We start from the raw sequence: 17,053 nt of genomic DNA, 5'->3' as shown, positions 1-17,053 counted from the left end.
AAGTTGCACAAGTTTAACTAAGGCTTTGAATGAATTAGTTAAAACAGTGGTAAAGGAGTTTCGTGCAACTGTAAAATTATGTGTCCTGTTGTAGTTTAAATCAACCAAAGAAACGATAAGATAAACTGAAATAAATATTCGCATACAAAGCCTGACATGTCCACCTGGGTTTCTGAACTGCTTGAGTTAGACTGCTTGCAAAAACAAGTTTAAGTTATGCAACTTGGGCAAGTGAAGGCACCCTTAAATATTATAAATGACGAACAGAAGCTTGTTCAGTGGCAACATAACTTGCTATAAAGGTAATATGACTCTGTTTATAATGCAGATGTCTTAATAACTGATAACATTGCTGAGTTGCATGTCATCTAGAAGCAGATTTCAGATGTCAAGTTACCTATATGTGATGTAAAGTTATTTAATCAACATTATGCTCTATCAGCAACCCACCCTTATTACCGTATCTATGAAATTATTGCTATTAGTCAAAACAGCCATTTGAAAGTATTTAAACTACAAATGATCACTTGAATTGTAGTCTTAAGACACTGTTATATTCATTTTACTGTAAAGATGATCTGCCCCTGAGCAAATCAAAGTTTCAGAAGTGCCCATCGCTGAAATACCCATTTACTGCAGACAAAACACTGCAGCTAAAAACCTGAGAATTTGACAACAGATAAACATAGGCATCAGGTCTCTAGTGATGCAAACCAACCTGTAAACATCACAATTTTTGTCGAATTACATTTAAAAGATTCTAGCAACAGTTTGCTCCTCTCATTAAAAAGCAGCACATCATCTCTTAGAAAACCTCTCATGGCCAACAGCTTTGGAGAAGGATTTAAATTCCTTCCCTCGGGAAGGGAGGATAACTTCTTTGCCAGAAGCATTCTTTTAATCCTCCTCCTCCTCCCTACTAGGGCCCATTAAAATTTTACCAAATTGTATCATCAAAATGAAGTCTGAGCATGTTTTGAGTTGAAGTTCCCTCCCATAGCGGACGTATTCCAGACTTCACCTGCAATTGCTGCCTCTGGGCAGCTCTCGCAGCGATCACAGGGATGTCTGAGTGCGCCCACCTTGCTTGACTCTAACAGTATGGGGCAAGCCGCTACTAGACTCACACCTCGAGAAGACACAGAGACTTAGACCGTGTCAGGATGGAGACTGACTGGAGCTGGAAGTTGGAAAGGTGGTGGAAGAAATGCATTAATTCTTCCCTTACCGGAGTCCTGTTCAACTTTAAACATGGCACATGTCCAACAGAAGGGACCTCAGAGACGTAACTGTTCAGCTCTAAGAAGCCACCGCTCAAACTTCATTTTGAAATAACTTAGTAGGGATGGTAGAGATGGTAACGGTAGGGATGGTAAATGGCACATTCCTGACAAAAGCGAAGCCTGGTGTGGGAAATAACACACAGAGGAACAGGAAACCACAGGAGAAGGAGACACCGGTATTCGGTGATGACCCTTGGAAGATGCTTTGCATGCATCATGTACAGGAGAACGCTAGTGTGTAACTACAAAGCTTGGGAAGAACAAAGACTGGATCAGACGAGGCTTTGATAAGGGAAGACTGGGCCTCCAGCAGATAGTCTTCTGGAGACTACAACCAGATATGTGAGGAAGCTGCTACGTCGTGACCTGCTGGAAGCAAGAAGGGACACGGCTCAAATAAGAACGGAACGGCTGAGACGAGATGGAACTGAGAAAGGTCGGGATGGCTCAGCGCTTTGTACTAGAGCGCATCTTCCTACAAGGCCCAGAATAAAGGTGACAGTTTAGGAGTCCCACCATGCTGCTGAGATATCCCCAAGCAAAACGCTTTTTTGCTACAGAAAATGCTTTGTATCATACTATTAGTTGAAGTTACAAAGCTCTGCAACAGAGCTAACACATCTGACTATGCTGATGAAATGTGCTACAATGACATTTTTTTCAGGTGTCTTGTTTAGAAACCTAAGAAACTGAATACACAAAACATTGCCATTTTAAAAAACTAATACTTAAGGTTAGATTAAGATTTACAGTTCTCAAATTCTGGATTTAAGGTGCAACTTGAATGACATCCTATTACATCCCTATTATAATACAGTTTTTGGCTTTGCAGACGTTTTTAATCTTTAATTTAGTTTTAATAATTTTATATTTAATATATAATATCAATATATATTATTGGAGATTGAGTCAAGACTGTGCAGTGAAGGAAAAAATTGGAAAATATACTAGGGCTGAGACAATAACCGTAGGAACACAAAGAATAATTTATGGAGTTAAGGTATCTGAATGTCATTTTGAGGACCTGGATGCTACCCGGCTCTGCCAAACACACTGGACCTGTGTGATGCTAGTCCATGCTCTCTCAACATAAATTTATCCTGGGTTTCTTTACCTATGTCTTCTTTACTATAGAAGTGTTCAACTTGATGCCAGTACATGATATGTGTAAACACTGAGTACTTATACAGGTAGGAAACAGAAATAGGAGCATTCTATATGTAGCAATTATATCTAATGCTGAATGTTTTAAAAAATCTGGACCTGTGTGTAACAAGATACTACAGAGACATACCAGAAAGAAGACCATAAGGAGATGAATAACTTTTTCAGATAAATTTACAACAGTACACAGGAAAAAGAGGAAGGGTTCATGAAGAAATACCTAAAGATTTGAACTACGAAATAAGTACAAGTAGAAATATGGAGAAAAAACCTGTAAGGGCTGCAAAGCAACCCTACGAAAGGGGAAACAAGGAGCCCCAGACTGGCTGGGATATTTCATACCTCCTGTTTCCTTATGGGCAAGCAATGGGGCAGAACCAGACAGGCCCCCAAAAAAGGCCACTGGATTCAGTGGAATTGCAGACAATCCCTGCAGTCTGCTAAATATACAAATGCAAATCAGAAGATGGGAGGTTTTCTTAAATTGTACTGTTTATTTCAACTTTAACACCTCTTTAAATTTGCTCCTGGTGTCACCTTACTTGAGTCACATATTCCGCTTCAGGGACACGAGCAAATAACTGGGGAGCTGCCAAAAGCCCTTCTACGTTCTCACCACACACCCTTAAACTCCAGTAAGATATTTTGAGGATGATCTTGGAAAAAACAACCACCAACATTGTCTCATTGGCATAAAAAATATTTCTCTTAAGCACCACGTGACATATAAATAGAAGAAAAGCTTACACCTTAAAAGGAGTTGACGACAAATAATTATTTAATTTCTTTAGGCCTATGTTTACTGTGCCAGAGACAAGCATTGCAAGCTGACTTTAAATTCTCACACAGATTCAAAGCAATGTATTTTCACTGCAACAGTAAATAAGCAACAGCATCCTAGAACAAATCCAATCACAGTACAATTTCTACTTTTCTATCCTTTTATAGCTGTCCAGGTTTTTTTCTCTCCCAAAGTCAACCATTCTCCTCTTTTTGTCTATGCTGATGCTTCATGTCCTAAGACTTACTGTTTCATGGTCTTTCTATCTTTGTATATTTGTAAATAAAAGCTAAAAGGCAAGATAAAAACCAAACAGTTCATACACGTCTGACACAGAGCATAAGGAAACCTCTGCACTGAGCCCCTGGTCTGGTTAAATACAGCCAGACCTCACAAATTCTGAAATGCTCCTCAGCAATAGGAAATAAACTGAATTTATCTGAATAAACCTGTGCTCTGACTGCAGCAGCAGCTGCCAGAGGGAGAGGGAAGAGATAAGAAGGGCAGATCTTGTTAAAAAGCGCATTTGGTCAGAATAGTTTTGATTTAATAACTTGTTTTGCTGTAAATTAGAAATCCTACCCATGAAAGCTCAAACAAGTAGGCTGACATTTTACAAAGGCTACTGTAAATATCAGAAGATGCAATAAAAATGCAGATATCAAAGATCTCGGATGATTAGCATAACCAACACAAGGAATTCAGAAAATTAACTCTTCATTTTGGCCGATCTGCTAAGCTCCCCAAAATGAGAGTCTTAGGAAGCAAAAGAATTTAATTATTCCATTTCACTAGTAAATAAATAAGCATTTACTTACTTTCTGTTCCTTTTTCTGGCTCGGTTGTAAGCTTCTAGACCTTCTGTTAGTGTCTTCAACTTCTCTGGCTCCACCTGAGTGAAGGTATGAACACCAAACCACATTACCCAGACCTGCAATTATTAAACACTGCTTTTACTTTACTGCTAGACATGCATTATTATGGAGCCTAATTTTCACTGCATCCATAAGACACTAACCTTCCCAGCAAAGAATAAATTAATGGCTGGCTATATACACCCCCTCATACATATATGTATATATTATAATTTCTCTAGATGTCCACACCACTAGCAATAGAAATACAAAAACCAAAAACATGACACTCACGAAAACAAAACTAAGAAGGAGAATAATGTTTTTAAAACCTTGTTTGTCTTTATGTTATTAATACGAACACCGTTGTTAAAGTCTCGTATTCTGTACTCACATTTGACAAATGTATTTTACACCTTTGAGACCACCTGGAATGCATTAAAATACCAAGTTGCCTAGTACGCATGATCCAATTTTTTACAGATGCCATCAACACAAAAGCGTTTCAGTTCACCTCAAATTTCTGGAGAAAGTATTTAAGGCCCCAGTTCAACAATGCTGCTAATGGCACGGCCAAATTCAGTCCCATTTCAGAAGAGCCCCGGTACGCGCTTAAGTTAAAAGGCTTAAGGCCTTAGAAGGGGGGTGGGCAGGGTGACAAGTTTATTTATGCTTTATGAATCGATGAGTCTTAACTAGAGCTCGCTTTAGCCAGCTAATTTATTGGTCTTGAGAAAGGTCTTTTAAAATTTTTTTACTTAAGCACATACTTTAGCGGTCTGCCGAGTCGGGAATGAATTTGAGCACGTGCTCAACAGGGCTGCTGAGCTGGTATTTAAAGTACTTGAACTGGAAATTTAAGTTCTCTTGAATTCAACCAGAATTACAATCTTTTAAGCAATCTGTATATAAACCGCTGCATATAATCACTGGCACCACTGCGTAGGTACCAGTTAGTACTACTATAAACAATACAAGCAAGAAGAAAATGAATTATATCATCTATATGATTTTATCATTTGCATTCTCAAAACATTGGTCCACTTAACTCTCCATATTATTTTGATTTGGCTCAGTCATTTCTGCTTGTAAAAACAAAAAAAGGTATTTAAAACACATCAATTTAAAGAAAATGAATGGATGAATTCCTTTTTCTTTGTCAGTATTGTTACATTTTGCTTGACTTATTTTTTAATCTTTGCATAACTTAACAAGAACCTTATATAGCATTTGTTTCATTAAAAAGTACAGCTTGTATTCTGACACAAGGAAAATTAATTCTATAAATACAAATTTATTAAGCATGCCTATATACAATCCGAAAAAGAAATTTAAATGCAAATTCCCTCTAAACCCAGCCTTTCAATTACTACATCATTTATATTCACAATGAAACTGATTTCTAGATGTGACAATGTGAAGTTAATGAGTGAGCAAGTTGTCAAAATCTCTAGAAACAAGGCCCAATATAACACATCCTTCGACCAAATTTCACGTCTTGAACTTACGCATCTGATAATGAAATTGGGGAATACTGCCATTTCAGGAACTTACAAGACAAGAGTCCTTAATGGTGAAATCTGCACATGGGGAGGCAAGATTTCTATTTTCATGAAATAGATTCAATTATGCCACAGATTGTAGCGCTTTTCCCTTAAAACTGTGTTTACTTTTAATGCAAGACTGCAAATACTTCAAATAATTCCTCTCCTAATCAGACTTTGGAAAAATACAAATGCATACATAAGAAATACAATCTATTTAAAACCTGCGGAGCTTTTCTAAGGATAAACATGAGAAGAAAAGGCACACAACACTCACAGAATGAGCAAACCGGCTTCAGAAGCTTATACGTTACACCTCCTACATTAAAACGGTATTATCGGAAGCAACGTTACTCTGTCTGCAATACAGCACAGCTCAAGCCTTCATTTTATAGCATGTTTGAAAACCAGCTGAAGAAGAAACATTTTTCAAACTGAACAGAATTAAAGGGCAATAACATAATCATCTTGATCCTTTACCTCGGACACTTGGCTTACGTGACAGAGTTGACATGAATGCTAAATTGTACATTATCCATACCCATGATATATATGTGTATATAAGGAACAGACTTTGCAAAGGGTTGTATATGCCTGCCATTAGATATATAAGAAAATTCAACGGTAAATATTTTTATGAAGAGCTAATAGCATGTTTGGGTAACAAGCGACTTATGTTAAGTAACAAAAAGGAATTGGTATCTTCATTATTGGAATTTTGTGATGGTAGAGCAGTAAAAAACCCGCTAGCACTTTTTTGAAGAAGTAGTATGAAATTGCTAACATAACATGCTATTGGAAGCAACTATAACAGATATATTTGAATTAATAATATCATATGCCTTCATTTACGATAAGCCATTACAACACTAAATAATACATACAAATGGGATTTTCAGGACACTGACAAATCACACCTATGATTATCTGTAGAACTATAAAAGCTCAGTTTAAAAAAACTAGTTTAACTGATGGAAAGTCCTACTGAGAACAATATTGCCCTGTAAGAATCACTACAAAATGCACTAACAACGGGCAACTACTGCTCACACAAACCCTTTGACTTTCACATTGTTGCTCTCAAAGCCTTGTTCCTGTTTAGGTGATCTGATTTGGACAAAAATCAAATTAATTACTTAATGAAATACACATCCTCCGCTTTAGGAGGCATGTAGTTTCAGGATTCCTCCTTTCCTTTTCAGAAATTTCTGCTGCTACTGCTGCACTTCCCTTGGGTTCCTCTTTAATTTTCCAATACCCAAAAAGCAAGCGTTCATTAGGAAACAAAGGTGCAATATTCCTCCCTTCTCCTGTTCGGGAAACACCATTCTAGCTGCTCTTCAAACAGAAGCATTATTACATTTAATACCCAAAGTCTTTTAAATGGAAACAAAAATCAAATTATGTATGATATAAAGAACAGAGAATATACAAAGTACCATGAAATCCCAACAGTATAGCAAAACTGATGTTACAATATAGGTTAACATTTGATTATACAAATACTTTAAAAGATGTTTTAAGAAAGTTCCACAGAAAACAGAATTTTCAGAACTGCTGCTAGTGACTCCCACCATGAACTGCAACCTTTCAGGACCTTTTGAAGCACAGAACTTCTGAAGACCATTTGGTTTTCAAGCGGGTTTTTTTCTGGTTTGGTGTGGGCTTTGGGTTTTTTTTTTTTTTCTTTTTTTTTTCCTTTTCTTCAGACCAGGCTGCCCAAACATCTGAAGAATGCAGCTGTACAACATGTTACAGGAGTGTCTGAACATGTGTACAGATTGCCCCTGTGCGTGGGAGTTCCTGCCTATTTTCAACAAGAAACAGAACTATTAGACAGCACATGCACATTTTCACCTCGTCCATATTCCCCTGTATCCCACCTTTCAACCTCAACTCCTGACCTTTGGGATGCTCATTCACTCTGTACTTCTTGCTGGAGAAAATCAGACATACTTTTTTTCCCTTTAATTTAAAATTATTATTATTAAATTAAAAGCCTTCTGATGTGAGAGGTGATCCATTACTTGGGACTTCCTGATGAAGAAGCTGAAACAGTCTCTCTTGCTGCCTCCACAAGTGCCTTGACAGTACTGCACGAGCAGCAACGTATGCATTTCCACAGTTTGCTTCCCTGTTGTTTGTGCCTCAGTATACAATAAAATCTGTGCCGCTGAATAGAATATTACACAATGCTTATATAATGTACATAAGAGACACAAAATTAAAGAAGGCGGGTTTGCACAAAAGCAACTATACATTCTGGTATCCACAAATTGGGGAGTAAACTTACAAAATTGCTAAGAAATGCAAATGAAAAAAAATTCTCCTCTTTACAAAAGTTATAAAAAATAAGCTCTTAAAATGTACCAGAACAGTCACATAGATATGGATACACAATTTTGTGAAGTTAATACATAAATGCATACTTGGAACATATGGGCAGTGTAATTACTCTATTTGTAATTCATATGGGACAGTGATATTGTACACCTCCTAATTTTTCCAGTTTTGTTTAATCTTTTATAGTTTGTGGTCTGTCTCATTTGCCTATACTTTATAAACTGACTTGTAACTTGGGGATCTAACCTTTATAAGGAATGAGCTCTTACGCATTCAAATATTGTTACTAAAGCATGTTGACCTCTCTATAAAGTAAATATTTCCATTCTGCGTACTCAGACGGGAGCTCTTTGAAACCTCTGTGGCTAAGGAGATCAACAGAGAAGCCACCTGTAAAGAGAAACTAAAGTTCTCTTGAACCAGGGCTGAAACCATTCTGGCCAAACATCACCCCAGCTATTTATAGCACCAGTTCATCCAAGACCTGTTGGACTGTTTGGGGAAATGACATTTGCACGTCAACCTCAGCTAACTCTACGATTACGAACTGCAGTAAGACCAGCAGTGCTCACACTATAGATACACCAGTTCCAAGTCAAGAAGTTCCTGAGCTATGCACTGGTGGGAGTCAGAGGCTGTTGGTGAAGAAGCACTCCTCAACATGTTCTTGTACTCTCTCTCCTCTGGATATCTGCTGTTGGATAAATTTTGGGGAAAGGAATACTTTGGTCCAACCCACTATCACTGTTCTTATGTTCCTATGACTGTTGTCGTGCAATGGAGGAGGCGGGTATATGGGGAAAAAAGACATAATTTTTAAGTGGTTTGATTTCTTTATGTCAGAGGTAAAATGTTATTTCATTAGATCTTTCCTTTCTGCCTACATATTTTTAAAATTTGCATTTTATAAAAGGGCACTTAAAATATTTCACATGTTCCATATATAAATATTTTTATAAGAACTACAAAAATATAATGTTATGCAAGTAGCGGAGACCAGAATTTGAAATATTTATCATAATAAAATAACCAATAACTCCTTGATAACTGTATTTTCGGTATATTCCCCAACAAGCATGATTTGTCGACACAAAAAAAATGGATTTTAGTATGAAAGAGCAAATTGGAACGCTTTCCTCACTATTAAAAGACGGTCAAAACCTCCTTTCAAGGTGAAAATGCACATGCATTTCCTCTTAACGAGTGTATGTGTCAATCAGCAAGCTTTTACTTTTACAGACTCCTCAATGTGACTAGATCGCTTTTCCTTTTTGCAGTTTTCAACACTTTTAGATATCTCCGTATCAGTTTCTTTGGACACAGCCAGAAGTTCGACTAAACACACAATGTAAGTTAAACAATTCTTTGTTAACAACATTTTTTGTGTAGCAAGTCTTTTGTGCACAAATTAGTTAGCAAAGCATAATCAGGCCAAAATATAATCTGTTTCATGGCATTGGCAGAAGTTTCTCATTAGATAACTATGGGAAAAATTCAGTTCTGCAAGCTATAGTTATGAAAAAAAGCAATTTGTACTACTAAAATAAGAGACAAAGAATAAAATAAAGAATGGACCGAGATCGTTTTGATAAACATTTGTATGGGCATATGTACATGTGTATAGAGATAGATAGATATGTGCATATATATATAAATATACCTTCCCCTCCTCAGCGTTTTGTTGACATGAATTGTGAACTTCTTCTTCTCTTACTAGTTTCCCAGGCCATGAAGTCAGTCCTTTGATTTGGCCCCAGACCAAGTCGCCAACATTAAACGTCCTCGGCCTGTAATGTATCAGCTCATTTGAAGAAGGGGAATCTGGGTTCCTTAGGTCATCTTCACTACTGATGCTTTTAGCATCTGAAGGGCTAGGCACACACCCATTAATGCTTTTGGCATTAAAATCTCCATTGTAATGGATATAGTCTTTAACTAACGAACTTTCCAAGCTATTTGAGGAACTTGGAGATTGCTCTTCCAGAATCAGGTCTTGTTTAGAAGTGTTCAGCAACTCCCCAAATCCTCTGTTCTGCTGAGGCCTATTTCCGTTTATGTGTGCACATCGTTCCACAGTGTTCTCCAGTCTTTCCTTAAAACTCATCATAGTTCTTTTGTAATTGTTATACCTGAAATTCTCCTCCAACATTTTATCACTTTGACAGTTTCGCTGTGATAACAGTATCTGATGCTGCTCGCCTTGTAATAATGGCAGTGTGGAGATGTTATTGGGCCTTTCGTGACAAGGACTACTATGGATATGGGTAGAGTGGTCTAGAAACTCATCGCATTTCCATCTATTTATCTCACTGACAGGACTTTGCTCCCCTTCCCACTGTTTTTTGGGTGTGTTACAACTTGTTGATTTGTAATATTCATACCCATCCCCTTCACTTGAATTTTTACCGTGCTCTGAATTCTTCAGTATTCGTGTTCCTCTAGTGTTCCTTATCCTACCTTCATGATCAGAAACGGCAATGTTTCTTCCATGGATTACTGCACTGACAGCGCTAGAAAGATTTAATGGGTCACCAATTGAGGCTGTGAAGGCACTCATGGCACTCAAAGCTGGAATGGAACTCATTTGTGTTGTACTGCTAACGGCAGTGGTGATTACTACTTGCATTCCTTTGCTTGCAGCATCTACAACTGCTTTGTAGATAGCGTCCACCGATGTATCACCCTGAGCAGCGACATTGAGGTTATCCTTTGCCTGTTGTCCAAGAGATGGTTCAGTTCTTTGCTGCAAATCACAAGATGTTTCTTGGAAAGGAGGAAGCATAGTGTTGGAGCTCTCAGGAACTGGTGCCATTCCCATTTGAGTGATCATTCTTTTGTTTAGGACAGCAGCATCTTCCTGCATTCTCACCTGGAAAAAGTAGAGAAGAAGATGGAAATTGCTATTCTGCCTAAAGTTCCATTTCAATAGACAAACTTTGTTTCAATTTAATAAAAAAAATGGGGATGGTGGCCAGGGCGACTGTTTGTTACAGTACATAATTTTATTTTGGTGATACATCAGTTACGAAGTTTAATGCTGAACAAGCTAGAGAGAAGACAAAAAAAAGCATAATTTAGAGGAAAACAAAAACACTGGCTCTTCGACTTTGCCTCGTGGATCAAAACAGACGTCTTGCATGAAATGATACAACCTACCATGCACTGCTGAGACTACATTATCATCTCTTTCAGAGTCTTTTCAGGGATTTCCCCTTCTGATTGAAGTACAGCACCCTCCTTTTTTCTCTCGAGCCCTAAACAACTCCACGAAGGTCAGTATTTCTGTTCTCATCTATTCTCTTTCGCTCCTTCCCAGACCCTAATTTTGCTTCTTTCCTCCCTACCAACCGTTCTTCTGGGCTCCTTGTATGCTCCTCATTCAATTTCTGGAATGTAGGCCATCACTGTCCTTTTGGAATTGGCTAACATTTCTATTTTTTCCCTTTCGGTTATGTGCTTCTCTCGTGGGATCTCTTTTTACTTCAGTCCCTTGTAAACCATGCCTGCATCCCTTTGCATTGCAGCTGTAATGTCAGGCACTGCCACAGTAAACTGTAACCTTCAGATTACAGTAACTGTGCTTTTTATATTTCTTGTCACATACGTAGGCAGTGAAGATGATGTCAATAATAGTGCTGTAACAAAAAACTGTAAAAAACAAGGGTAAAATATTTCCAAAAGCTCCTTTAAATACTTACCATTACTATTTATATAACTGAGACTCTGAAGCAAAAAATACTGAGATAAAGCTACCAAAATTCATACAAAACCAGAGAGAGGTAATAGGCAGTTAGAGGACTGTGATTTTGCAATAGCAGTGCAACATCTACACTGAGAAAATGACACGTCCTCTTTTTCCTTCTTAAAGGGTAAAAGCACTTTCTGGCACTATCTGCATGCTTCTGTCTTCACGTCTTGAGTTCTGCAGCAACCACAGTAATACTGAATAATAATAAATACACATTTTAACTCTGGTTTTATTACCTATTTTGGTTGCTACGCTTCCTGTCAGTATGTTAGTTTAATAGTTCAACTTGCATTCTGAAGAATTGTCTGTTTAGGCGGATAGCAGGGAGGTATCATTTTTGCACAGTTTGTCATTGTATATACATTCTAATGCCTGTTTTCTTCAGTCTATACAATCCACATCACAGCTAGCTCTTCCATTCAATTTCAGTGGGAATGTAAGAGGACTGGTACACACGGTCCCCTATAATCATTTATTGAGTTTCTAATTACTGTGAAGTGGTATCAATATCTATTTCTCACCACTGAATTGTCAGAGTGATCTGAACGGGAATTTATGATCATTTCTGCGGAATGGAAAATAGTTTTGCTAAAAATGTATAGTAATTGTCAGAACACACATAGCATATTTTTTTCAATATGTGCAGCATAACTCTTTCCAAAGAAACTATACCCAATTTCTAAGGAAGAAGGTATAAAATTTCAGTAATGAATGTTACTGATTTGCAAAATCCAAGACCTACTGAAAGAGGCAAGCACTTGCATGTATCACATTGTCTTAATCGCTCAGCAAAAAAAAAATCAAACTATGGAGGATATAATTTTACCTACTGAGAGTTGTACATTTGTTTGAATATTGATTTCATTTTGCTTTCTACCTGGAAATTTTGGAACAGACATGCCATGGGGTTTGGGTTGTTAGCTGGGCCAGGAATTGGGGGCTGGCCTTGAAAGCCCTGCATGTTCTGATACCCCTGGAGAAGGTGCTGTTGCTGCTGATTTGAAGGAAACATCTGATTGTTGTTTAATAGCGACTGGAGATGACTCAGCTGATGGTTATTCAAAGTAGTGTTTATAGATGACATGTCACCTGTAATTCAAACACAGGGAAACATAAGTCAGTATAGTCTTCAACAGTCAGGAGGAATTTCCTTGACTCATATTTTAACTGACTGCTAAGCAAATGCCTCTGTAAAACAACACTTTTTCCCTTCAGTCTTCTACGGAATGGTCCTCAAGGCACGTGTCTCCTACTCTTTATTCCTTTATTTCTTCAGTATTGCTTCTTTTGCATGTCACATCTATCTGGACTCTTTCTAAAGGTTTCTGACATGACTGTCTTTGCCTTTGGAACGGTACCCAGCCAAGTATGGCAGAATGAGCTTCTATGATATTCGGTGTCTTGGAATCTTACTCTTAGTTTCCAAAGAGTGACTGCTTCAAACAGTACTGGGGTGGTGAGGGAGAGGAGGAAGAGGGGAGACAGAGAGAGAAAGAGAAAATAATTTAAAAACCCCAACAAAACTAGTTTTTCATTAACTATGACAAAATAACATGAGCTAACTGCAAATGAGCAAAGGCTTTTTGGTGCATGGACATGTCAGCCAACACTCTAAACAATTTTTTTTTTACGTTCTAGAGAAACAACTGTATTAGCGTTTTGTATGACACGAAAATCTCACTTTACATGAAAATTATAGTTCTAGTAAAATAAACATGCTGTTGAACCTGACTTTATGAAATAAGAAAGCTTAAAAATGTATCCATTTCCTAGGTGGTTTTTTTGGTTTTTAATTCAAAGCTCATGTTTTTCTTAAAATTTCCATTTGCAGAATCACTGGTTAGTCTTATTTTACATGGAAAATGTAAAGTAGGGTTGAGTTCACGATAGCCATTTAGTAGGTAAGTATGAGGTATTACATTAAAATACTTATCAGCTCGTTGCCACTATTTAATTCCTCCTCCTAGTCTATTTATTAGATTATGTGGTCCAAACAACAGAGGAGTACTAACTATATTACATATTCTTGGTAAAAATCATCAAAAGGCACAGGAGAAAAAACTTGTATTTAAGGGCTTTTTAATCACTTGTTTAGGGATGTAGGTGTTTGCCAAGTGAGATACCCTGGGTTTCTAAACTACAAGCTCAAGTAACAAAACCAGAGAAATGAGAAAATACAAATACACAATAAAGGGCTCGAAGGGCAATCTTCCTCTTTGAACTTGTGCAAGAACCTACTTCGAGTGCTTTACGGATTACTTTACGGGGCGCGTGCTTACGGTTTTGGCACTTTTGATTCATTTGGAAAAATGCACTTGGCCATTTTTCATCTACTGCACAGCTACTCGTACTAACCCTGTGATGCCACACGCACTTGAAATGAAACACTGCATCCCAGAGACGCACCTGTGCTTTTACTACTTGAAAAATGAAACAAGTCCAATTGCTTACAGAATTTTAAGGTGTGTATAGTAGGTCTAGGTGGCATCGGAATTAAGAATGGAATATAAAATAATTTCCAAAACCAGTATGAAATGTTACTGAATTAAATTCGAATGTATTTCAAATTTCTTACAATAACAGTTATGTTTTTCTCAATAGAAATAAACAAGCTGTAACATACAAAAGCCTTACAAAAAAAGAAGTATGATAAAGTGGAGTCTTTAAAAATAGAAACTAGAATCCGAAAGTCCCCCTCCCCAACCCTCTTCCTTTTTTTTTTCCTTTTATATCTGTGAAGAAATTGAACTTACCAAGCAGACCTGTCCCCAGTAGAGGGTTAAGTAGCTGTGGCACCACAGAGTTATTGTTGAGTTTAGCTGGACCAGATGTATTCCCAGCATTATTAGATATGTTCAGCAATGTTTCTGCCATTGACACCACTGCTGTCCCACCACCCAGGGTTGAGACAGACAGTGCTGCCACTGCTGATGATGTAGTGGTTGTGGTAGTGGTTGCTTGGGAGGAGGTGGCTATGGAAACCTCTGGATGATTAGCGGTGTTGCCCGATGCAGAGTTCAGGACACCTCCCACCAGCTGGGGATTCAAGGCCATTAATGCTGAGGCCCCAGAGACAGCGGGGAGGAGCAGGGGGTTAGAAGTAGTGTCAGTGCCTGAAAAGCTTGGTATAGGGTTGCCCAGGGGGTTGGTTAAAAGGGTCTCCACCCTGTTGCTTTCTGACTGATTGCTTGGCAAATGGTCAGGTGGGGCTGTCATCTGTGTTACTGAGGGTAAAGGGTTATTTTGCTGTTGCAACAAATCTGAGATGGTCAGATTGAAAGATGGTAGGGGAAGCATGGCAGCTGCTTGGGCTTGGTTCTGAAGGAGGGTTGCTAGAAGCTGAAAATGAACAGGTTGTAATACCTGCCCATCCACGTCACTGGAGAGAAAAGCTAAAGCAGCATTTACATTCGGGTTGAGAAAACCTAAAGGGTTGAGGTTGACCTCAGACTTGCCTTCTCCTGCTGAAGGCTGGAGTATATTTAATAGATTCTGGTTTAGGAGATGTTGCTGATTCACTGGCAAAGAGATAGGTAGAGAATTGAGGAGGTTTTGATTCAAAGAATGTGGAAGATTGTTGTTTGAAGAGCTGTTCTGCGGAAAATGAAGCGAGTGTTCATGGCCAGCAAAAGAGAAATCGCTCCCAATGGGCAGCTGGCTCTGAAGTGGGTTTCCAGCTGCAGTAGTGACTATAACACCATCTTGAAGCACAGATGTTGTCTTTGTGATGGCAGGTTGGCTGGTGCCAGCTATGGCTATTGATGATGATGGTCCTGAACCCCCTGCAACGCAAAAGAACAAAACTATTAATAGTATACTGCCTGTCGGGAGACAATCGTCAAAGTTGTAAAGTAACTAGGTTAATCCGAAACAGTAATGTTTGATACCCATGCACAGGAAAGAAAATGTTTTGAGCATCCAGACTTGAGTACTTTTTAAATATGAATGAATCTGCCATCAGCTGCTTCAGACACTACGTGCTGTGCCACATCTCATCGGAAATTATTTAACCATACACTTGTATTTCCCTTACATTTCTTTGAGTGGGGATATAACAGGATTTCATTCATCACATATTTTGATTAGCATAAACCTAAAAGCAACCATAACTTAATATAGTTAGTCGTGGACCAGTATGAAATTAACTACTAGGAAGAAGGATCAATGGGAGACATGAATGACGTTGGGTGAAAGACTGTGAGTACATGATCTAAATGTAGATGTGAACCTTGTGCTCTTCTGTTTCCAGCTGTATACCATTAATGGGGTTTTGGAGAATTATTATTTAAAGCACTATTTTGGACTCCTGAAGAAAAAACACAATGATGACGATTACATGTCATGATGATGCCCATGATAAAATCTAATGAGCAAAATACATTATGGTCAAGGTAGGTTAGCATTCAAAACCCCCCAACAATTTATAAAGAAAAAAATTGTAAATTGGGGTGGTCTAGTCATATCCATCACTTGGCATGAAAAGAAAGACCAACTGGGTAGATTTACTGTGAGGGGGTTACACAGAAAGAGTGAGAGAATAATAAAGTTTCTTTGGTTATCTTTATACCCCTTTACCAAAGGTGAAGTATAAAATAAATTATTCATTGTCTTTCACTTAAGGCAGAGTCTTGACTTGACAGTGGTCATACACAAAAAACATATGAGAGGAGACTAGGATAATTAAAGCAAGTGAAATTGCCTTGAACTATGCCTTTCTACTTTATTCATTGTGATTCACTGGAGAACAAACATTAAAAATATGTATTAAAATTATATACTGCATGTATATACAACTGTATAATTATAACTGCATTTAACTATGGTTTTGATGCATGTTGTGGTTTAACCCCAGCCAGCAGCTAAGCACTGCGCAGCCGCTCCCTCACTCCCCCCTGCTCCCAGTGGGATGGGGAGGAGAATGGGGAAAGAAGGTAAAACTCATGGGTTGAGATAAGAACGGTTTAATAACTAAAGTAAAATATAATACTAACAACAACAACAACAATAATAATAATGAATATAATAATAATAATAGTAATGGAAAGGAATATAACAAAAAAAAGAAGAGGGGGAAAAAAAGGAAAAAAAAAACCCCAAACCAGTGACGCACAATGCAATTGCTCACCACCCGCTGACTGATGCCAGAGCAGCGATCAGCCCCTCCCGGCCAACTCCCCCCAGTTTATATACTGGGCATGATGTTCTATGGTATGGAATATCCCTTTGGCTAGTTCAGGTCAGCTGCCCTGGCCGTGCTCCCTCCCAGCTCCTTGCCCACCTGCTTGCTGGCAGAGCATGGGAAACTGAAAAATCCTTGGCTTAAGATAAGCGCTACT

At 38.2% G+C, this 17,053-nt stretch overlaps 1 protein-coding gene across 2 annotated transcripts in view; it reads right to left on the bottom strand.

Moving 5' to 3' along the window:
- The window catches only part of MBD5 (methyl-CpG binding domain protein 5), a 147,141-nt gene that overhangs the window by 5,636 nt on the left and 124,452 nt on the right, over positions 1–17,053 (bottom strand). For both annotated transcript variants that reach the window (XM_050899575.1, XM_050899577.1), the window contains 4 exons: positions 14,471–15,499; positions 12,595–12,806; positions 9,630–10,838; positions 4,047–4,159 (listed from right to left, as the gene is read on the bottom strand). In XM_050899575.1, the coding sequence (XP_050755532.1) occupies positions 4,047–4,159; positions 9,630–10,838; positions 12,595–12,806; positions 14,471–15,499 (2,563 nt within the window). The remainder of the gene's footprint in view (positions 1–4,046; positions 4,160–9,629; positions 10,839–12,594; positions 12,807–14,470; positions 15,500–17,053) is intronic.

Source organism: Gymnogyps californianus, chromosome 7 (genome assembly GCF_018139145.2).
Source record: "Gymnogyps californianus isolate 813 chromosome 7, ASM1813914v2, whole genome shotgun sequence".
Lineage (NCBI taxonomy): Eukaryota > Metazoa > Chordata > Aves > Accipitriformes > Cathartidae > Gymnogyps > Gymnogyps californianus.
Note: the sequence above shows the minus strand (reverse complement) of the source record. Positions and strands in the feature narration are given on the sequence as shown.